The 24,701-nt window shown below is 39.3% G+C and overlaps 1 protein-coding gene across 3 annotated transcripts in view; it reads left to right on the top strand.

The window, feature by feature from the left end:
* The window catches only part of LOC119904552 (diacylglycerol kinase beta), a 119,369-nt gene that overhangs the window by 7,440 nt on the left and 87,228 nt on the right, over nt 1-24,701 (top strand). For 2 of the 3 annotated variants that reach the window (XR_005444723.1, XM_038721327.1), the window contains exons 2-5: nt 9,015-9,614; nt 15,409-15,485; nt 19,918-19,938; nt 20,665-20,815. Coding sequence is in view for 2 of the 3 variants with exons in the window: in XM_038721327.1 (XP_038577255.1) it covers nt 9,548-9,614; nt 15,409-15,485; nt 19,918-19,938; nt 20,665-20,815 (316 nt within the window). In the remaining variant the exon portion in view is untranslated. The remainder of the gene's footprint in view (nt 1-9,014; nt 9,615-15,408; nt 15,486-19,917; nt 19,939-20,664; nt 20,816-24,701) is intronic. The other variant, XM_038721329.1, reaches the window with a different exon arrangement.

The raw sequence follows: 24,701 nt of genomic DNA, 5'->3' as shown, positions 1-24,701 counted from the left end.
TGATTCTCTCTGAGCAAAAGCTCTCAATTTGGAAAAGCTCCTTCTGTATTGTGGTCATTGTCACTGCCAATTCCCTGTGCTGGACCAGGGGAGGCTGTATAAAGCCATGTGCCACCACTGATTGAACTCACCAGTTGCTTCATTGTCAGCAGTAAGCTTGGTTCAGTCCAGATCTTTATTAATGGACGTTAAAAAGACAGCAGCAAGGACGCATAAAAAACACAATAAAAGAATAAGATAAACATGTGAATACCGCACACTACATTGTGCATCAAATAAGATAAAGTGCAAAGCTGTGAAGGTAACAAAGAGGCAGTTATTACCAAATACACTGTCCATGCCATGCCCCTTTCAGCAGGACGACATCATTTGTCTGTGCCTTCTGCTTCAAATTACTGCTGAAAAATAAATCTGTTTATTGTTTTATGATGCGACAACCATGTTGTTAATGAGTGGTTAGGTTTAGGCATAAAATTAACTTGGTTAGGTTTAGGGAAACAATAATAATTACAGTTACATATGATCGTGGTCAACACTGACTTTCAGTTGTAATGAATAGCCGTCTTCTGTGTTAAAGTTAAATGTTTATTTGATGCCTCTGTCCAATCTGGCCTCTTCCCTATAAAGACTGTTTTATAACATCACCTGACTTCTTCCTTTGCTCCAGATCAGGGAGGAAATTGTCCTAATCCTGCAGGCCTGTGGTGTGGCATTATTTAAGATGGGTCAGTGTGCAAAACATTTGCATGTCTTTCTTGTCCACATGTGGAGTCCAAAATATTCTGCAGTAATTAATACTTCTGTATCTGATGAAGAGCCAAATTGGGCTTGAAAATGATTTTTTTCTAATAAAATATAACTCTTAAAGGGAGAATTCAGGATTCTTTGGGAGACAAGTCCATGAGAGCACAGGACTGTCCCACTGGGGAACCAGGAAGTGTTTGAAGGCTCTCTGGTTGACTTTTTGAGTCCTTTATGCACATATCTGCAAACAGTTGAAGACTTGCTCAAGAGACAAACCCACCATGTATGTGTGAATTCTGCATTGTATGAAATGGAACATGAATCTGGCTTATGCGCTTGGCCACTGCGGCGTGGCGTCTGGTAGCCTTTTTGTGAATTATTTTTCAACCCTATTTTTTTTTTACGCCATCCCCTGTGGTCCCTGCCACCGCAACCCAAACACACTGCCCATATTCAAATGATAGGGAGGACTGGGGTTTTTCGCCACAACACCTGATTTGGTGGGACAGTGAAACCGGGCTATTCTGTTCTCTAATGTTTACTTCCCTTCAAACTTGTTTAATGTCATTGGAATTTTGTCAATCATCACTTCGTCACTTCTCTTAATGGCCTTTCTTTATTGTTCAAGTACTATGAACATTTTCTTAAGCATCCTAGACCAATACAAAGAGCCTAACGAGCCATTACAGGCATAGGTAATAGGTTTGAACAAAGCAAAGGAAACCTGCCATTGGATGCAGGTGATTGAAGTGCTTCAGTGACTAATACTGAAGAACTGACTCTCTCTTGGTCTCAAGGGTGAAAGAATTAAAAGCTCGGCCCACACACACTTGAGCTGTTTGATTTCCTTACTCTACAGAAATCTCTTAATGTGCAGAAAGTGATGATGATGGCATAAGTGTTTTTTTTTCAGGCCCACACGTGCACACAAACACACCTACACACACAGGAAAATGCAAATCCAACCCAAAGCAGGCCCAAGCTACTGCAGGTGTGCTACGCTTTTAAAGCCAAAACCACATTCAGACCGCATGCGCAGGCACTTAATGTAGAGGACACACATAATGCTTCAAAGTAAGACTTCTGCATGTGTGATATGTAATGCCCTGCTGAACAAACTAACTCGGTAGAAAACTCTCTCACCGCTGTGTTTAGGACTTTGTGTAGTACCCGGGAGTGGCACCCAGAGTGTACTTCATCTGTGGGTTGTTATAAATACTTGTTCTTGTTCATTCCCATGAGGCAATTAGTGTACTGGAGTCTTTTGTTAGATTCCTGGTCATTTTCACTAAAGTTCAGCTAACTCAAGTTCAGCTTGTCATCTTTCACCTCCCTTTTGTAACTAGCCAGCTGTTACTGAAGGCCTGTGAAATGGTTGCGCTTTCTATCATGGGTGTGAAATGGGTTAAGTGTGCTTCCCCATTATAAACATTTACATATAAGATTGGTTTCATCACATGCATGATTGAAGCCTAAAGGCTAGTTTCAGTAGGAGCCACCACATAATGAAGGTGTGAATTGGAGCTTGAATTTTAGGTTTCTAGGTTTGTTCAGTAAGCTACCGACCCAGTTATGGCAGGAGGTCTATATTTAGAAAGTGCTTGGATCATGAAGATTATCTCAGTGCTGAAAATGACTGATGTTTGACACAGAAAAGCTGCTGCTGGTATCCATTTAATCATATGGTCCCACAGGCCTATGGCTTCTTGCAGCATACACGCTCACACTGAGTGAAAACGCTTCGCTGGCGAGAGTGAGGGTCTGTGTCGAGAGCGTCGCAGCTGCTATCGGGGCTTTGACACTCTTCCTGTAGTGAGGGCCTGCCTAGCCCACAGCATCCTGCTCAACACTCGACAGGGAAGTGTCAGTTAGAGGCATCCTGTCTGGCATTTTGCTTCCAGTTTTATACTAAAGGTCACTGCCAACTTTGAGCTGGAATCTTCTGATTCTGATATCTGGACAGACTCTGGATCCGCCCCCTGCTTCTGTTGTCCCGGACTTCTCTTCATATTTTCCCTTTGTGAACATAATTATGTCCGAGCTCCGGTTTCTGTTTACTTTTCCTCCTCTTCAGTGTTATCGCCGTAATCATCATCAGTACCCTAATTTGGCAGTGCTGCTCTCTCCACATGCTTTATGTCTTGGAACACCTCTTGGTGGTGAATGTTCAGACACAACAACAGCAGGCGGGAGTGGTGTGTTGGACTGGATGGAAGTGTTATTAAATGGTCCATAATAAGCTTCCTGCTGTCTTAGGCTTAGTCAAAGAAATTTGGGTGAGGAGTTACATATTTCTTTGCTTCAAACTGTGTTTTTCTGAGATCTTGTTTACCTGCCAAGGAAGTCTTGTGGTCTTTATCTGGCTTGTGTGACCATTTAAATCATGACCGTTATTGACAATGTTATTGAGAACCTCTTTTTGAGGTCAGGATGCGGACGGTCAGATTTTGAAAGTGGCTATAATTGATATTTTTATGATAACAATGAATTAAATAACAATGTGAGCTTGTGTCGCTCAAAGTGATGAACCTACAGAGAATTATCACCTGAATCTGCAGCTGCCCTTCAGCTTTACAGAGGTTTGTAGTCACCTCATTTTTTAGCTGTCCAGCTGCAACTTTATTGTTTTCGTTCACTCTCACCACTCTCATAGTTTGTTTTCGGCCACTATGCTAAGCAGCAAACAGCAGATAGACACAGTTAGAGACTAGCTGTTGAACATAGTGGAGCATCTAGCAGCTAAAGAGCAAGATGTTTTCCTCAGGAATTGGTGGAGACCAAAATAAGAGATATGAACATTAGACATTCACAATGTGGCCAGAAACACAACTTAAAATGAATAAGAAGGTTTCTCTGTAACTGCTGGAGGTGTATATAAGCTTGAGTGAGTGAGTTATTTCTTAATTTAAACTATGATCTGTCTCCAACCGTACTCTAACCAAGTATCTTAACTTGTGCCTAAAGCTACCAAATCCCTAATCATAGTCATGACTGATCAGAAAATGGGACTAGATTAGATAATAGACCAGATTAGAAAACACTTTTTGCCATTTAATTTGGAGGACTCGTTGGTTTTTGTAGTATGAAGGTCAAAAAGCATTCAATTCTGTTTGTAGTTCAGAAAAAAAGTGTTTTTTTCTACAGTAGAAGCCTAGTCAAAAATTAACCCAATACTTTTAAGATGTATTTCCCTATTAGGCACAATCTGAATTTTATAATAAGAGATCTAATCACATAACCAACATACACTCACACATATATTGCGAAAACACAATTATGTGTTTCTCTTTCATTATTTTAATGTTTTGACAATTGACTGCCTTTTTAAAAAAACATCTTGTTATTTTTCATCACATAAATAAAATTGTATTGTATAACATTGTATCTGGTTTCCCAAGTTGCGAATGCTTATTTAAGCATTCAGACTCAAACAGACGGAGTGCTGTAATGAACATAATGTGTTGTGGAGGTGTAAATAACCCCTCTCTTTTCTCTGTCTCTTTCTTTCTTAACACCAAGAAGCTCTGTGAGTCACTGGCGCTTGTTAAAACCACAGCACTGAGGCAGCAGATTCGAAAGAGGTTCTCATACAACAAACTGTCCTTTAGGTCAGGTCTATTTTTGCTCTCTTGCTTTTGAGAATGAGTTAAAAGCTGGAGCGACACCTTAAAGGAAAACTTCAATATTTTGGGAAAATATGCTTATTTGCTTTCTGCCAGAGAGTTAGATTCAATGACTGGCACTACTCATATCTGTAAGTGCAAAGATCTGAACACAGATAGCTCAGTGTCAGAAGTTGTATTGATAAAAACAAAATGTGTCAAAGTGCAAAGGAAACCTGGCAAATAAATCACGATGAACATGAAACATGTGACTCATACATCAATCCACCGCTTCACTGAAGAGATGAAAAATGGTTGCAGACATCTTCCTCTGGTTCAATTCCTACCGCTACATCCACCAATGTGTCCCTGAAAAATACACTTAACCCCTAGTTGCTCCAGAGGCGTGCAACCTCTGACATATAAAGCAATTGTAAGTCACTTTGGATAAAAGGGTCAGCTAAATGACTGATTAAAGTTCCTTGAGTCTTCACTTTACTGCCAGACAATAAAATAGTCAGACACATAACCCCGTGTATACAACAAATTGTTTTTTTTAAATAACTAACTAACCTCATATTTATGTACAGATCATATGAGAGTGATTTTCCGATCTAAGCCAGAAAGCTGATGAGCATATTTCCAAAAATGTCAAAATATTGTTTTAAGACACCTAACTGTTATTATTCTGTGGTTAAATAAAATAAAAAAAATCCATGTGGTTTGTGGCAAAAGCAGGCAATCACACAGGCCTCCTGAGGACATACATGAACTGATGCATCATGTAGTTACATCTGTTCATAGTATCCGTTGCTCTCTCTCCCTCCATCTCTCAGTTTATCTCTGTCATGGTGCTTCTCTTTGTCGTGCACTTCAGTGACGTCATAGTTGCTGGGCAACCCCGTGAACAAAACAGATTCCCTCTCTGCACAGAGGGGAGGCCCCGTACGCTTGTTAGGCACGTGCCTCTCTCTCAGTCTGTCTTTCATTCACTCATAGAACATACATACATGTAGACCTCCCCTTCCCTTTACGTTTGTAACATCATTTATGTGCAGCCCATTAGTACATGCCACCGGCTGTCTACCATGTAGTCCAGGAGTCAAGAGAGCAGCTCATAAAGGAGAGGGGAGTGAACACTGCGTCACTTTTAAAGGCTGGTTGATAGTGTAAAAGAAGGAAATGGAGGGTTAAAACACAAGGCTGGTAAAAACAATGAAACAATCCTACTGTACTAACAAGTATTGCCTCTGCAGAAAAAGGATTTGGCTAATTCCTCTGCGCCACAGACCTACATTGTTACATAAAGGGGTGTGTTGTATTGAAGTAATGTTAGGAAATATAGTACTGCTAGTAGTTCCTCTATGTACACAACAAACTCCTCCCCCACGTTTCCACCGGCGTCTCCAGTCAATAGCAATAATTTTTTGGTCTGACAAATGGTGGATGTAACAATGTCAGTTAAACTGTTATGGAAGTGTGCTAAAGAAACTAACTTCCAGGAACAGGATAGGCAGAAAGTTTTAAGAGACAGCTTAAAACATTGCTCATTTTGATTTTTTTATGGGATTATATACAATAAGAAAATATAGAATAATACCAGCCTTCAGATGTTATAGAGACTGCATTCTATAGGTTTGTTTCATGATGCCTGTTCATCCCAGTCTGGTGTTCAAATCTTTACAACCCTTTTCTTTTCTATGTATATCTTGCAAACTGTTTTTAATCAAATCTGACCACAGTCAATCATGCTGATCTGTTTTCAAACTACTGCGAGAGTTGATGGGCAGTATTTAAAAATAGACTGACTCTGCTTGTCTTGTCAGAATATAGTTCATCATTAGGTGACATTTGAGTCATTTCATCGTCAGCATTATAATTTCTCCACAGTGGTCTATACTAAATCACCTAAAAACATCTACTGCAGAAAATCCAAAGACCCAAACATTAGTACTTCTTAAAAGTATCATCATCCCAGTCTGGTGTGCATGTCTATACACCCATTATCTATGCAAACTACTTTCACTGAATCTGACCACAGTGAAATCATGCTGATCTGTTTTCAGGTGAGAAACTACTGCGAGAGTTGATGGGCAGTAATTAAAAATAGACTGACTCTATTGTCAAAAGGATTCATGTCTTGTCAGTACAGTTCATGGTGAAGTGTATGTCACTGATGTAGAAAAACCTTTTATGTCTATGTCAATCTTCACTTTAATGAAAAGAAGAATAAAAACTTGTTCAGTCCAAGTTGTCCTTACCTGAATTGATAATAATAATAAATCTGGAATCAGATGAGATCTTGGTGCATGCAGCATGTAAGCAGGGACACAGTCAGATGCCGACAATTTAAAGCAACATTATGTTCGCTCAGCTTTAAACAGGATGTCCTACATCATGCAAAATCATGTATAATCACAGCACCAGACAATGTGTGTATTACTCCGGAACATCAACAAAGTTGACATCGTTATTTCCAGACACCAGAGTCTCTTAACGTAATGTAAAGTGTGAAGCCACTCAGGTCAATGCACAAATTAAACATTCCTTCACATCCATACATTTCTACCACGGTTACTGTTCAAGTAGTTATAATTTTTTCAAACAATGCATCCAACTGTTTTGGTATTCATATACATACTTGTTATTTTTATATTAGAATTAACATCATCATCATCATATCATACTGCATTGCCTCAAAGACCCAAAGATTATGACTTCCAAAAGTGCAGTAAACTAAGTTCATGTTGAATCCATCTGAGTCATATGTAAAGCAGTGGCTAGAAAGGTGCAATGTTTTTGTGCTTTTGTGAAGTTTGAGGAGTATATTAAAACAGTTTTTCTTTCAGTGGAGAACCATTTCTAAAAATAAGCTTTTGTTATTCCTCTGGTGATTTTGAGTTAGTCACCCGTGCTTTTATCTTTTCTCTCTTGGAACTATGTGTACTCTGGAGTTAGTCAAAAGCCCTTTCATCTCCAATTTACACTAAATGCACAAGCAAGGATCCTTACTGGATTCTATTATTTTTATACACCTTTACAATGGAGTCTGTGGCTTTAATGACTTTAAGCTGCTACAGGAAACATTTTGACTTGTCCCAGAAGAGCACAGGTGGAATTTATAACATTAATGATGGCTCTGTTTCACTTAAGTGTCCCAGTGAACCAGCATGCACAAAGAAAGCTACGGCCCAGGAACTGACATAACAAACTGGAGAACAGCAGTTTATAATGTCATGGTCATTACACCTGTGCCATTCCTGAAAGTCATGAAAAAGACTTACTGCCTCGAAATGCATGGCATTATATCTGTGGCTCATTTCTGAGTGAAACAGAGGATATTTTGAACAAGAGTTTGCATTATATTGGAGAGAATTATATTTACGTAAAAGAATAATTTAATTAGAGTGCACAAAACGTATTGCTATTATCCACACAAGGGCATAATAATAACCTCTCTAACTCTGTTGTGTTCATTTGCTTCTCTCAACATCCCTGCGTGTTCATGTTTGCCTTCAATGTTACTCAACCTGACACCGTAGAGTAGACAATAACATTTTGAAAGGCACTGACACCAAATTTCATCCTGTCTATAGGAGCACCAGATCAGAAAACACACACATGGATAGTTTTGAAGTTGATAACAAATCTCTGGTGATAGTCTTAACTGCCTCTGCTTTTATCACTTATATAACATGCCTATCTGTTCAATACTAGCATGCTAGTTAAACTACAATTAATGTTAGTCTCTTGCCAACCAATGCTAGTTAAAGTTAAATGTTAAATGTTAATAGCATCATGCTAACTGTAGGCTACAGTAGGCAACAACTTAAATACAACAGTTCTGTGAAATGATTCTGACACAGCTATTGGGTTAAAGGATTGGCTTTCACAAATTAAAAGAAAAACATTTCTTAAAAGAATTTAACAAAATTGTGTTTTTTCAGAAACATGTCAAATGTTACTCTGGATCAGTGGTTCACAAATAAATCCTGTCGCATCACTTTGACACGTTTATCCTCCTGTTGTTTGTTCAGAATAGCTAAACGAGCACCACAAATCAGTTTACCAATTTTGTTGTTAAGTTACTGTTGTCCGTGTCATGGTAATTTTTTTTGACTTAATTGTAATGTCAAAAAAGACCTGGTTGAGTCTATAAGGATAACTCACATGCAACGTGGAGTGAATTTCTCATAACAGCATGCAAGCTCAGCTGGCAAAGGAGTGTAAATCTAATTTACCATAACAACTTAAATGTTCTGAAATTAAAACAGCCAAATGTGTTTTAATTAGTGCTGTGTTAGGGTGGGTGCCCTTTGTGCTGTTGATATATTACTGTATTTTCTACTAACTTTGGAAGAAATTAACTGCATTTTGACATAAAGAAAGATTTAAATATAGTTCACTAGATTAAAAACTATAAATTCATCCAAGAGATTAAAGTATGGCCATCTCCTGCACGACAGTCCTTTCCCTCAGCTTTCTTCTTGTTCATATTATGTTGTCTTCCTTGCTGCCTTTTTCCCTCCTCCATCTTATCCTATAACAATCCTCTCCTCCCCCCTTTATCTTTAAAAAGACATTGAGATGTTACAGACCAGAGAATGTTGAATTGATGTTTTCTCTCCCCTGCTCTACTCTCTTCTGCTTGTGCTTGCCCCACTCCAGGTCAGAGAAGGTGTTTTATGTTGCAGACCTGCTGAGTAACCGTGTACCATCTCCGAGTCATAAGGACTTAGTTATTGTGGCAGACAGTCACCATACACACCTCCCTATCCATTATCCTCACTGCCACAGGCACGCTGGGAGCTGCACCATATTTAACAGCTCCCATATCTACTAGCAGACTAAACATTTATTTTTCTATCCTTTTGTTTTTGTATTTTGGCCTTCAAAGTGACAAATTCAATATTTGGAGCATCTCAGCAACATTCAGCACACAAAAGCAGTTATCCCCAGCTTCAGCTAAACAGAACATCATCTTCCCAGTTTTCTACTCCTGTGGCTTCAATTTTTCAACTTTCAACCTCCTGCGTGCTCCAAGGTGCTCGTTGTAAAGAGGCAGAGATGACATCCCAAAAACTCTTCACCAGGTCTTATTACACAACTTGACCCAAAGATAACCATCAATCCCCTAAGCGGCATTCGTGGACCGACAACACTCCCAGACACAGAGCCCCGCCCCTGGCTTGGCAGGCAGTATGGGAGACGGGAGCTGGGTATGTCTGAGCCCAGCGGAGTTTTCCCAGCTGCAACAATACAGCGAGTGTGAGTACTCACGTGTCTGAATCTTGGGGTTCCACATTTGTTTGTGTTATGTTGTGTGTGTGATTTTTTTTGTGTGTGTGTGTGTGTGTGTGTGTGTGTATGCATATATAGTATGTGCGTGTGTGCAGCCGATGCTGCTCAAAAGCTCTGTTTGCAAAACCAAATAATGTGGTATTTGTACTATAGCATGCCAAAGGTGTTAAACAACTCAAATTTAAAAGAGTGAAACAATAAATTTTAAGTATTAATGCAGTCCCACAAGCCACACATGTCACTAATAAGATATGTGAGGCATTACATAAGCAATACATAAATGAATTGTACATTAATTAATTAATTATTAGTGTTATTGCCATTCAAATTGTCATCTGAAATCACTTTATTCACTCTATTAATTACTGTATGTATTCACAGTTACTGTAGCAATAATGTTAGTGACATTTATTCAGTCCTGGGACTCCTACCTTTTATAGCTTCAATTACAAAACCATTCTAAAATGAAAAGGGGAACAAACACTAGACGAGGACCTCAGCCGGGAAGATTGGTGTTTTTCATAATGCCACTTATTAACCTGCTGGATGAGCGTCGTGGCTACCTCTTCCCTCGCTAGCAACCATATTTGTTAGTCAAAATAGCATCTGTCCTCTCGTTGCTGGTGGATTATGTCTGTCATTGTGGATGATGAATAGAGTATTACTCTCTCACGCAAGCTATTCTGTTGAGGACTTATACAGTCCTGCATAAATTTTTTTTTTCTGCATTGTTTTGTAGAACAATAAAAAGTAAAACCACAACAGCTAATTATGTTAGATTCACTGATTGACTGGGAGGTCCTTGACTGGAGTGAAGATTATAACGTCTAAGATAGAGTAAGTGGTTAACAAGATGGTTAATGACTTTGTTTACTCATTCTGTCTGTATGTGTGTGTGTGGGCACACATGTATGGATCTACAGTATATGGCTTAATTTTATGTGTGCAAGAAAAATATGTTGTTACCTGGGGCACGATTTCATCCTGCTTTTGAAGGGAGGCCCTTTAGCTATTAACTTAGTTTTCTCTTCACAGTTTTTCTCTGGTTCAACTGTTATCTTAATCAGGTCATTGCAAAAAAAATTATTATTATGTTATTTTACGAGGAAAGGTATTGATTTGTAACCAGGCGTGATGGATGAAGGGCCAGGCATGTATGTATATATGTATGTATATATAGATATTGTAATATAAAATGTTGTGACAGATCATTTTATCTATATCACCCTTAATTGACCCTTCGCTAAGCCACAACCCGAATACACAGCTGGCCAATCACAGTGCAGTATAGGTCTCGCTCTAACTGAGGTCTGACTCGTGGATGCGCTCCATTGACTCTAAATGCAAAAAGAGTCATTGTCTAGCTTTTTTTGGCTGTATTTTGCTAAGATATGGTCAAACGCTGTTCCTGGGGCACTTGTCGCTACCCAGAGAGGTTGATAGGAGAAGTACGATTTATTCTCATAATGTAGTGTTAGTTAGCTAACGCTAGCTAACTTCCTACTGAATGTAACGTAATAAAGCCCTACTGTTCTGCTTTTTAATGATTGTAATAATGAATAGGGGCCTACCCAGATTTACAGGAAAAGTGTTGATCGTTCGTATCGTTGTCTTTTGTCTCAATTGTCGGGGGATACGGTGGCTCACTTGTACTGTGTGATTGGTAGGCTTTAGCGTCTATCTTTCATTTTTTTCACGTCCTTTTGAGTCAGTTTGACAGCCTGAATACAACCTTCAAATGTATAAAGCAACTGCAAAACTCTCTGCTTCTTTGTGAGATCACTTTTTCCAACAAATTAGACAATATTTATCCGGGGAGTGCAATAATAGACAGTGGCAGCGCTGACAGTTTGTCGGACTTAGCAACAGTAACTAAGGGGGGGGCGGGGCTTAGCGAAGGGTCAATTATGTAGTGGCCTAAGCTGTTGCAATACAGCTTCCAGCCATTAGTGGCAGTACAGAGCCGAAGGCGCTCCAGTGGGGGATGTGCCATTTTGAATTTTACAATGAATTACTTTATGGGTTTTATTGGACTGGACCTGCCTTTAGTGTACGTTCTGTTTTTTCTTACTATATATATATTTCACATCGGCATGAATTCTGCTGATCTTTTGCTGAGAAGTTCATCTGCCCTCTCTAAGATTTGTATGTTTAATATCTTTTCAGAGCCACAAATTTAAGCTGTAATCTGTGAAGGCATTCAGGACCATTCATTATGGCAGGCAGGTTAAAAGTGAAACAGTATCAGCTGTAACAACTGGTTGTTTACTTTTTGAAAAGAAGTTTACAAAAACATGTTTAATACCAAAAAATCCTCCCTTATTTACCCTAAAAACTAACTAGTGAACGCTATCTTATAATGCTAATGTTATATCTTCAATCTACTTGATCATCCTTTTTCCATCGCTTTGGTCCAAAGGCAAACCTTGGGGAAACAAATCCAAATGTTACCTTTTACCTGTTAACCTGCAGTGGGTTGTATCATCTTGTGTTGACAGATGTCTACAGACTGCACAAAATAATAAAGTGCTTCCCTGCGGCCAAACCTAAAATCCAATATTTACATTGCTTGGAGCAGCCATAGCCCAGTTTCCTGACGTCTCATTTACTGCATGGGAGACAGCCCCTGTGTAAAAGCTCAATCTTCAATGGAACTGGGGTGGTTAACCAAATGTACAGTTGCCAAACCAACCAGTTAGCTTTCATCCAAATCTTTTTTCTTATAAAATGTTTATGAACTTGCAAAAGTAGCGAGTAGTGAGCATCAAGCAGCAACAGAAGCCACCTACATTTAAGTCACACTACATTACCCATGCTAAACTAAAACTCACCCCATTTGTGTTGCTGTTTTTTGGTTATTGGTTTATGAGCCAGGGTGCAGTAGAGAAGGAACTATAATCGAAACACGACACGGTCTCATTTACTGATGTTGAGGAGTGGAAAGACAGGAAGGCTTGTGTATCATCAGCCGATCAATCAAGGACTGATGAAGGACAATGACTGTGTTTTTCTCTAGAGACTGGGGTATGTGAGGGAGCAATACTATCGGACTAAAGGGCAAGTTTCATTAATAAAAAAATAAAAAAATAAAAAATAACAAAAAATAGAACTGAAACAATTAGCTCAACCATTTTGGTAATTGATTAATCATTTGAGTCAAAAATGTACTGCTTCTATCTTTGTAAATGTCAGCATATGGTGGTTTTCTTTATGTTATATGATAATAAACTTAATATTTTTTATGTTTTGGACTGTTGGTTGGCCATAAACAATACAAAAATTCAACTTTGGGTTCTGGGAAACTGTGATGACCATTCTGACCTTTTTTCTAGACAAAGCTATTAATCAGTGAATTGAGGAAATAATCAACAGAATTAACTTTCATTTAAAATGAACATTGTCATTAGCTGCAGCATGGAGCAAGTGTTTTTTTGATTAGTTAATTAGTGTGACCAAAACAAAACAAGGTGTTTTATAAAAGAAAGATACAGAATACCTGAATTTTAGACTGTTTGTCAGTCAAAACAATAAATGTGAAGAGGTCACCTTGGACTTTGGTAACATGTGATGGACACTTTTCAATATTTTCTGACTTATTTTAGACCTAATGATTAATCAAAAAAAATATCAATATCAGATTAATTTATAGTGAAACTAATGTTGCAGCTCAACTAAAGCCACAAGTTCTCACACTGGCTGAAGCTGTGATTTACATTCCTGGTTTTCTTTTTGTAAAGCAGCAATGTAACAATGTTATCATATAATTTATAAAATGTCTGGAAATAGTGAAAAATACCCATCACACCATTTGTGTTGTCTAATCAACAGTAAAAAATATATTCAATATACAATGGTATTAAATAGAAGAGTGGTGAATCCTCATTTTTGAGAAGCTGAAACAAGGTTATGTTTAACAAATGACTTTAAATGTTAATCGATGATCAAAGTAGTAGTCTCTTAATTGTCAGTTAACTAACTACTACCGTAACGAACTGCATCTGACGGTGATGTTCTTTTCCTGCTTGCTTCTCTAACCACCTTGTGCATATGTAAAAGCCCCGAAAAGGGGAGTAGCTGAATGAAAGATGCAAGGACACAAACTTTCCTCAGATCATCCCTGTATCACAAACCATATGCAACGTCAGTACAGTTTACATTTATACATAATATAACATGCATCATACATACAATTCTAACCATTATCTCTAGTCAGTTTTATGTCTGCTATAGCATATAGCCCACTTTTAACTATGAAGTAAATATGGCAATACACAAGAGATACAAAACACAATTATGCTGATAACATTTAACAGTACTCAGAACATTTCAGAAACCTATACAGAACAAAACTACGACAGGTGCAATATTTCTGCATGGCTACTACGTGCCGCTCTTTCATCCACAATGACGCAGTTAGCATTGCTAAAGGCTAATGTGGCTAGCTTACTCATTGTAACATCCTAACTTCACAATGTTCAAACTAACTGTGCTAAAAACATTCTCCTCAAAATTTGGACACATTCACATAACACTCTGTTAAACAATAACACATATTATCAGTCATACCTGAAAAGGGGAGTAGCTGAATGAAAGATGCACAGACACAAACTCAGATCATGTGTGTAATGACTGAAGGGAGGACGCTCAACAGTTTTACTTTCCCTCCTGCTGGAGCCCTCTAGTTACTACAACACTCTTCTTCACACTTTCTGCTGCTAGCGTTGGAATGACATTTAGCACATGAAAAATAAGAAAACACAAACTACTGTTCTGTAACTGCTGCAACTAACAATAACAACTTTAACCATAAAGTGTGATATACCATGAAAATATGAGAATGGCAAAATTACTGTTTCTCAACTGCTTGCTCTGACTTACTGGTAAGCTAATACACATTACTTTTTGCTGTGACTTACTGGTAATACACATTATTCCATCTGTCACACATACAGCTAATACAGAAGACTGTGTTTTTTCTTGCTCACTGGATGTTTTCTAATCACACCTTTCTCATCTTACTTGAGATTGCGCAGTCCCCTCTCACTCTCTCTCCCTCTCTCTCTGTCTCTTTCTGTCATTGTGGACATCTAGCGCAGGACAGAAATAGGAAAGCTTTACAGGCTGCAAAGCTGCCAAGCACTAAAAATAATGAAGGGAAGTGTCATCCGTAGTCGATTATGAGAGCTAAGGTGATCGGTAAAATCAGGTCTTCAGCGTGTGCATGCGTAAGTGTGTGTGGTAATGGTGGTACAGTGGTGATCTGTCCATTCACACATGCACATTTGTCCCCTATAATTGTTTGACAGATGATCGTGGGAGGAGGTCATCACAGTTAGTGCTCTGGACAGAGGCTCTGTGATGTGTGTGTGTGTGCGTGTGTGTGAGTGTGTGAGTGTGAGTGTGTGTGTGTGTGTGTGCATGGATATGGGATTAGTATCAAAAAGTGAGAAAGACACCGTGTTCACTAACCAGGTGACTCACAGGCTCAGCTCAACTGATGCATTACTTCCTAGTACTTATGATTATCTGCCAGGGCATTCAATAATGAGGTGCAGTGTGTTAAGAAAGCATTTTATCCAAAAGAAACATTCCAACTAAGAGATATGATTATAAAAACTGCAAGTGTACTAAGGAGCTTCTTTGCTTAAAAATGCTCTGTGGTGCAATAGCAAGGTTTTCAGAAATGAGTCAAGTGTATCAAAGCAAACACATTTCAGATAGTGTAATGACAAAATTCAGTTTTTCTCTGTTTTCTCCTCAGACTCCACAAAGAAGCTGAAGGATGTGCTAGAGGAGTTTCACGGTGAAGGAGTCCTTTCCAAATACAATCCAGAGCAGGTGTGTCTATGCTGCGATTACCTTCTCCATATTCCTTCATCTGTTTTTAGCTTTTTTGTCAGTCTCTGGTTGATATTCCTGTCTCATTCACACACAACTTCTGACTTATCACACTCTTGTTATGTCCCTCTGATTCAGTGTAATCAGTCACTAAAATGCTTAGTCACTCCCCCCATTTTTAGATAAAAGCTGTGGTGGAGACGCACCCTCAGCATTAGCTTTGGCGCCTGACGTCAGCAGATCAGCTCCCTGTTGAGCTGTAGACTGTAGTGGCTGCAGCAGTTAGTGCAGACTTCTTTATACTGTCGTCTGGACTTCTTATGGCTTTTTCCAGTTTTGACTCTCATCTATCTGCTACTTCACTATCACATTACCCCTTAAGTTTTGGTTAGTGCTTGTAAATTAAGTAATTAAATGCCAGTTAACCTGTTTTTACATTTGATTCTGTGTGAAACATTCAAGGGACATGTCGTCAGGCAGATTTACAGCAGTAACTTCAACTTTACGTACTGATTTTTTGTTTTTTTGTTGTTGTTGTTGGCACCTCATGGTGGAAAGGTATTTTTGTCAGACAGCTAGCCAGGAACAGTTTGATATGGACGGGTGCGCTTTAATTTGATTGAGTCTATTGCCATCTTTTATGGTGGTCAGTGGGGATAGCCTACCAAACTCTTTATATAAACTTTAAATATGACTGATATTACCATTGGATTCTGATTGGTGGTAAATTAGAACCTTGACTTCCTGAAGCATCTTCCCTTTATTCTCTGTATATATACCAAAAGAACATAAACCCACCGTCGGCATGCCGCAGTATCAGGCTGCAGGTTTGAATTTCTCTTTTACTACATGTGATGTTTATGATAAGATCTATTTAAAATGATTACGATGCAAGAGATTATGAATTGCATGTTTGTTTATTTATAATAATGAGCTAGCAAGTAAGGACGGCTACTACTTATACTTGCATATAGGTCATAAAGTGCGTTGATGTCATTTTTTTACAAAGCCCGTCATATTCATGTTCACACATACATTTGCATAGGCAAATTTCATGTATGAGAGGGGGCAACTGACGACTGTGTTCAGCCAAAACATCTCTGCTTTCATTTCCAACATCTTGCCCGCAGTGTTGGCATCATGCCTATATGTCCATTATGATTTTTATGATCATCACAGTCATCCTTTGCCTACCTCATGATACATTTCGTCCTTCTCCTGGCATCTCTGTTGTACAAAAAATATTTTCCTCTCCTCTTGCTCCTCTCCCTCTTCATTATCACCTCCACTCTGCTGTAAGTTTCTGCTCAGTATTTGTGATGACATGACTAACATCCCGGCTGGACTTGCGGCGCCAGACGAACCAGACTTAATGTTCATGTGGTCCTTCAGACACCACACTGTCACCTGGCGCCACGATGACCACTGTTGCCCTGCTTCTTCCATCTATCAATGTGTGCGTATATGTGAACCTCTAATCTCTCATCAGTCCATTGTGCCAGCTGTGGCGGAATCTACAAAGAAGACAATGACCTCTCTTTCTTGCCGCTCAGTGCTTTTATTTAGATTATTTTTAGCCAAAATGTGTCCCTGCCTCTTCTGAGGGAGTTTAAAAAATGGATGAGACAATAGATAAAAAGAAAGAACAATGATTGACACGTTTAGCTGTCAGCAATGTTGGGTTTTCTCTATAGAAAAGATTAGCAAACAAACATTAGCACCATAATACTCAGGGACTGATAAGTGACTGAAAGACAAAGGCTGTACATGACACCCCTGGGGTTTCCCTCCACAGCAGTTAAAGGCTCCGTCAGGCATGACAAATCTATCACAATGTCATTTAGCTGTGCTCCGTTTTGTTGACTTTACATAAAACCGTCTTTTTTTATTGTCAATCACAATCAGCATAAAGCAGTTTGAAAGCACGGGTAAATGGTCGCTTCATGTTTTGCTGTGTGATGGAAGAATTGTTGCCAGAAATGTTATTTTTAGAAGAGAAACACCCACAAGAGCTTGTAGAGGGAACTGCCTGTGGTATTTAAATCGTGACCACACCATTCAAGCAAAACAAACAAGACAATTAAACTAAAGAGAAACTAAAAATGTGATGTGAGGCACATGAGGCATATGTGGCAATGTGAGGCACATTTCTACTAGGTGTTTTATTTTTGTGACATGTCAAGGGTGTAAAGAAAAAGATAATTTATCTGTGTTTATTTTAACTTTTAGAAATGGAGGGAAAATTATACAAAAATCGATACAAATATATATAATACCATTAGCAGCACAAACACCCTTTTTAATACTTTGAATCTGTGTGAAAATCAGTTCAGTTTTAAAAAAGCCTTCGCATTTTCCAAAAATGATGAAGCCTTAAGCTACGTTTAGCACACGGATGATCCCAAGTTCTGATCCCCTTTGTTCTACTCCTTCTCCAGCAAGGTGGTTGCACCTTATCACAAATGACATTCTCATTTTTTCAGTCTGATAACATTGTCCTTTAGATGGACAGATCTACTCTGGGATCTAGACGGGACAGAAGCCCCCCATAGCCCTACCGTTTAATGCCAAAAGAAAGTCAATCAAATCATTCTGACAGCCCTGCCAAAATGAAAAAGATTAAATGAACCATGTAAATGTGTCATAGCTGCCCTTGGGAGATATTTGCAGATTGGCAGCCTCGAATGTGAGTCCGCTCATGGAGAAAATAATCGTTGGTTAGCCTCTGGGGTAAACGTGTTTTCCAGAGGGACGAGAAATTTCCACAAATGCGTCTGGGTGTACATACATTCAAGGCAATCCATCAAAATATTGTGTTTTATGATTTCTACTATATCTGTAGTATGTGAAAAGACTGTGCGTGTGTGTTTTCTATGGCATGTGTGCACATGAGCATATTTTTCTGAACCTGCCGTGATACACGATGCACAGCAAATTAAAGCCTTGTGGTTAGTTTGGCCAAATAAGGAGAAGAGAGTGATATGAATAATGCCTGGCTGGCTTTGGGAGCTCTCAGGGTTAGGTCAGCATTGAGCTGAGGGAGGATCCTCATCACGGTGTGTTCCTCTGTGACGGGCGTCTGTTACAGCTGCTTCAAACATGCACAACAGAAGCATATTAGAAGCATATTTCCACTAAGTCTTAATGTGCAAAAGGGATCAGCTTTGTCCTATTTTGGTGTGAAACAAATGTTCCCTGGGGGGAAAGGGCTTTAGTTTGCTTATACTACAGCCTTATTATGTTTGCTTAGTTTATTTGCATTAACTTGCACCATATCTGTTTAAAATTGGAAAGGAATTCTTGACCAATAACAAAGTGATATGGCAGACATTAATGGCACTGATGTTACACTGATTATATCAGTTTATCAGATATCTTTGGGTTTTAGATGAAAACAAGATATTTGAAGAGGTCAACTTGGGTTTTAGATGTTTTGATGGACATGCTAAATAACTAATTGATTAATCAAAATTCAAAATAATTATTAGTTACAGAGATCGACTCCTCTGGGAACATATACAAAATGGGCAGTTCAACCAGACTGACATGATATATGTTATAAGTTGGCCTCTGTAGGGAGGGTATAGGTCATGGATCATGGGGATTTGGAGAAATAAAGTTCAGTATATTAACGTTTGTCATGCTGGTCAGTCGTCAGTCATTGCATTATGTACCAGCTCAAATATGTACGATTTAGTAAGTGAGTGACGAGAGTGCTGAGCTAACAGAGCAGACAATTCTTATGTAGTTCAAATATTGGATAAAGTTGGTTAAAGTTTATTCGATAGTATTCTGGTGTGATGATAAAACAATGAACCTTTCTGCATGTGCTTCTCCATCTAGTGTGATTGGCAAGCACCAGGCAGCATTCACTTGGTGAATGTCCAACATGCTGCTATTGAGCTTCAACAATGGCTCTGTTTACTTTAGATGTGTCAGTAAGCGATGCCAGTGAGCCAGCATGCACAATGTCAGCCCCCTGGATCTGTTTTATCTAAATGGAATCCAACCATCATTAATCTTATTAGTTACAGTATATGTATGTTTGATGAAAAATTAGACCCAAGCAGGCAAATCCTAATTGAAAAGTCTGTATTGCTGCGACACACTGTCATACTTATTTGATTAATCACCTTTCACGTGAATTCAGAGTATGTGGTCAAGGGTTGAATTGTGCAGCCGGATAGCTTCAGGCATTTCAGGCTGTGATTGAGTGCGCTTGGGTGAGTGCAGCACAGTGAGAACTAAACTGTCCCTGCAGAGAGGTGGAACGGTCCGGTCTGCAACCTAATCACAATCATCGAAGTTTTTACCTCCCATAAAGTAGCTAACCCCTTCTCTTCTTCTACCCATTCCTCCCTCACTCTTTCATCCTCCCTCCCTATCTTCCTCCTCCCTCTCCTCTTCACTGTTCGATCCAACTGTTAAACAGAAGCAAGACGTTCTCAACCAAGTAAGCCTCTGCCCGGCGGGCTCTGCATGTTGTGTGGTGTCTGTGTCAGCAGACTGCATGCACATTCTGTCCACTAACATAACATTACCCCGCCTTATCCACTACAGATGGTCTGTCACCCTGCCAGAAGGGGGAAAGGCCAAAGTTCATGGTGTTGTTAAGTTGAGTTCAGTGCTACTATGCACCCACCACATTGCTGTGTGAGCGGCTGCTGGGGGAGAGTGGGGTTTGCAGGAAGTAAATGGAAGGAGCATTATAGTTCTGTATTTTGCCTTACAGCTCAATGTTAACATGACATGTTTAGCTGTCTATATTTCTTTCTTTACATTGTTTTGTTGTCTTTTAAACCATCAGGCCTCCAAACACTGAGTTTTTATCCGGTGTAGCTGTCAGCACCTCCGTTCTGCCCATGCTAACCTTAATGAGATATTCTGCGGTGGTCAGATGACTGGTGTGACAGACTGTGCTTTTGACATTTTACTGATCTTTCTGTAAAATCTATTGAGAATGTTTTCACTTTAATGATTTCTATTTAGCAGCTACCTTGATGAAAATTCTGACATATCATTTTAGGGAAGATCAACTTGAATTGAAGTCCATCACATTTCTCTCTTTTTTTCATTGTTATAACAAATTAATTGTCCATCTGTGGTGTGGTGTAAACTGCATTCACAATTGTTACTCAGTAATTCAGTTAACCTACTTGCTCTTTCTTTTCCCACGCAGCCCATTGACTATGAGGGCTTCCAGCTCTTCATGGCCACTTACCTGGAGAATGACATCCCCGAAGAGTTGTGTCAGCACCTCTTCACCTCCTTCAAAAGCAAGACTGGAGGCTGTTCTCCCGATCAGTCTCGTGCAGGAACAAGCTTACTGGGTAGGCTGTTATTATTCCATCTTTGCAACACCTCACAAAGTTATAATCCATGTAAGTGCATTTTGCTGGTGTCACTGCTTGATGAAACACAGCAATGATCCAGTGTACATATACTAAATGAAAGCTGTCAGGCAGGGTTTCCCTGGAAAAAATCTACAGGTGTTCAAAGCAGTTTCCTTTTTTTCCTTTTCACTTCCACTAGTTTTTGATACAGCAACTTCCCTCCCGAACCCAGAACCCACAGTCATATTGTGATATTGAACACAATCTGAGCTCAAAACCAAACTACCAGAAGATGAGGTTAATGGGCACACTAACAAAAGCAGAGGAACCTGGGCACTTTTTCAAAAGACATGCCAATTTTCTTAAATAATGAAATGCTGTTTTTTTTGTGGTAGCTATTTCTTAAACAGCGTATGTTTTCTTATCCAGGGTATCTGTCACTTGGAACACTTTCTATACTTAAGTTTTACAGCTGTGATGGCCGCCATGGCTGAAAAAACTTGGACCCTAAAACACAGAGCATTAGGGTGCCCTTAAGCATTTGTGGTTTCATCATCATCATCTAAAGTTTTTGGTGTTTCTGGCATTGTTGGCAGTTATGGACACATGTTGAATCAGCAGCAGTCAGTTGGAGCGAAGTGTCTGACTATTCAGACTAAATCACTTATTTAACTGCACCTGATTTAGTGTAGTTTTTTCTTTCATCTTCCTTCTTCCGCAAGCAACAGACAATGCCAGCAAAGCAAAGCAAAACTTAGACCATTTAACAATGACATGAAAAGAAGCTATAGATGCATCCAGTGAAAAAAAACTGTTGTAGATGTATGATGTGACAACACCTAAAAGTGAACCCCCTGGTGGCTGGATGCAGTATGGGTCATACTATGTTAGCAGACGTGACATGGGACAAACTAAATAATCACAACAAAATTTTTTCTCCCAAAGATGGTTTCTGTCATTTTAATCAGTTCTTATCGCGCTGATGTTTGTTTAACTGAGTTTTTTTTACTGATAAGTCTGGCTTTAAATAGTTATTTGTTGCTATAAAGAGGGGGTTTCACATCAACCCTGCTCATGATTGAGTCGGCTGGGTGTATGGGTGGGACCTTGATACCGTGGCTCCAACCCTTATCACAACTTCACAGACTCTGGCTCCAAATGATGTCCCAAGTGCAAGATGGCAGCGCCCATATCTGTGGTATTTGGGCATCATTTTTTATTTATTTATTTTTTACAGTGGAAGGGAAGTGGAGAAACGGCGTTCAACAGAGACAAAAGATTAAAGGGAAAATACATCACAGTATTGGTCACTATGTTTGATTGACAAGTCAATCTCCGTGAAACACGACAGAACTGACTGTGCTGTCACTTTAATCCAGTCATTGTCTTTTTGCTAATGTGTCTAAATATATGCCCCTTTTTGCTGTAAGAATGTCAGAAAACATGCAGACGAACATTGACACATAGGCACACGAAGGGGTGTAGGATTGGAAATGCCCACAAAGATACTAGAATGAATAGCTGTGGATGCGGTGCAGGCCCATAGAGAATGCCTGTGTATTAGGTCTAGAATATTGTGCTACTGACATGTCTGAACACACATGGCAGACATTCTTATTCACCACAAAAACTGACTTCACGCTGACCAGAGCAGAAGACAGAAATCTTTGGGTGTTGTAGGTCACTTGCACCTTGCTCTGTGCAGTATGTACACTCATCCTTCCATGTGAGTGCTGCGTGGGCCCTGGCACCGGGTTCTGCCGGTCTGCTCCTCAGTGCAGAGCAGCTGAGGAGACAGATGGACTGTTGAATTAGAAATCTATTTCTGTGGTATACTGTGTGGAAAAGTAAGAGGCAACAAGTGCAGAAAGACTAAATGTGAGTGACAGCATGTCACTTTGGGTAGCAGCATTGGTGTTGAGCCTCCTAGTGTGTCAGTTGGCATAGTTTGTGACGCCCCAGCTAAAACTTCATGCAGAAATGTCAGTTCTGTGTCACTCTCTGTGCCATCATTTTTAGTCTGTGAATTATCTAATGAATGCAGAAATGGCAGTAAAGTTGTCTTACTGCTGCCTCATGTAGACTGTGTTCCTCCAGGGGTTGGTTGTTTGTGTCCTCAAAAATTAGGTGGCCCTGTGAAGTTTTCTTGAAAACAAACAAACAAAAGTTCTGTTTACATTCAGTGTTATTCACCCAAATGCATTGTTTGATTCTTGATGCATTTCCTTCCTCATAAAACACAAATCTGAAACATGCATTGTTCCCATTCATGTTGAAACAGTCTTCCTGCCTTTGTTGGTGCATTGCTGCAAATCTTGGCACATTACCACCACCTGTGCATTAGTGGAATAGTGTGAAAGGATTGGCAGAAATATGTTTAGTACGCATATGTGCGTCCTTGTGTTTGTGCATGAGACAAAACCCCCCGACCTACTCACTTCAAGTTCTTTGTTTTTAACAACCATCAGTCTAAAACTCAGAGGTCTTCAATTTCCTATCATACATGACAGGTTGCAAATCCTCAGAAGCTGAAATCAGAGAATATTTGGCAACTTTGCTTGAAAAATGTCTGAAGCTATTAACCTATCATCAAAATAGTTGCTGGTTAATTTTCTCTCAATCGACTAGGTGATAAATGAATATTTTTTAGTTTATTAGGATATAAGCAGAGTCTGAACAAATGACAATAACAATGGCAGAATGTTTGGAAGAGAAACCAATCTGCGATAGTGCTGTTGCTTCTTCTGCTGGGACATTAACACTATGGTAATCTACTCAGTTGTTGTGTCCATGTTAAGTTAGATACACACTGCAAAATCTAAAGTACTTAAGAGAGCTTTTCACATGTCGGCGATCTACTATTTTTCATTGATCTGCTCCTAGTGGATATTCTTTTTGATCCTTCAGGTACAAGCAAGTATATTAGCCGCTCACATTGCAGCTGCTTGTCTGTGCACAAGCAATGGTAAAAGCAAGTATATCATGAGACTAATCCAGGAAGGCCAAATACAACATACTTTGTCATTATCATATTTGTGACAAAAATACTGAATGAAAAACTTTCACCTAAGGAGGTTTATCAGCAGGGTTAACGGGTTTGTGTTTATTCTGCAGCTGCTTCTCATGAAACAGCTGATAGAGCCTGCACTGACACCTGGTGGTAACATTGAACAACATGACATGAACCAGTCGGGATGGAGCCTGTCACTGTAGTGATCAAATCTTTCAGTATCTTCCAGTTATGTTTTTTTTTTCTTTCTGCCGGAAGCTCCCAGACAGAGGAAAGTGATAATACTAATTATGCTGCCTGGACAAGTATAGAGACTGTTTCACTGTATGTAATATGCTGCTTTCTGTTATCTGATACTATCTGTCTCTTTAATCGCCATTTCCTGCTCTCTAACATATAATAGAGGCCTTTGTTATGTCTACTGATAATCCAACAAAATATTAGCTTTCTGAGCTCGACAAAGAATCCAAAAATGGGGCTTTTATTCTGTTGTACTAACTTAATTAAATGATTTCCTCAAAAAGTTCGACATCTAATTTTGAACTCATGCAGTTTTTGTAAATGTAAACAATCATTATCTGTTTCTAGATACTATATGGAAGATTACTAATGTTCACTCATTCTTGCTGCCGCTTTCTTTTCTTTCCTCAAAACAATGACTGACCGCAGAAGTCTGTTCCATTGACGCAGGCATCTCTATTCAGACCGAAGTGGCCTGTGCCCCCATTACAGGTACCAGAGCAGGCCGAGTAGCCCATATCATCAGCGTGACGTCATCTTAGTGGGAGAAGAGTCCCGCTGGCTTTAAGTTCCTGCTCCATTTTTGGTGTGCTCTTGTTGTGTTGATGTGAGTTCATGGTATCTTGCCTGTGG

Source organism: Micropterus salmoides, unplaced genomic scaffold, assembly GCF_014851395.1.
Source record: "Micropterus salmoides isolate LMB-PRFRI ecotype aquatic unplaced genomic scaffold, ASM1485139v1 Ms_hic_scaffold_15, whole genome shotgun sequence".
NCBI lineage: Eukaryota > Metazoa > Chordata > Actinopteri > Centrarchiformes > Centrarchidae > Micropterus > Micropterus salmoides.
The sequence above is the reverse complement of the archived record's forward strand: the minus strand, read 5'-3'. Positions and strand labels throughout refer to the sequence as shown.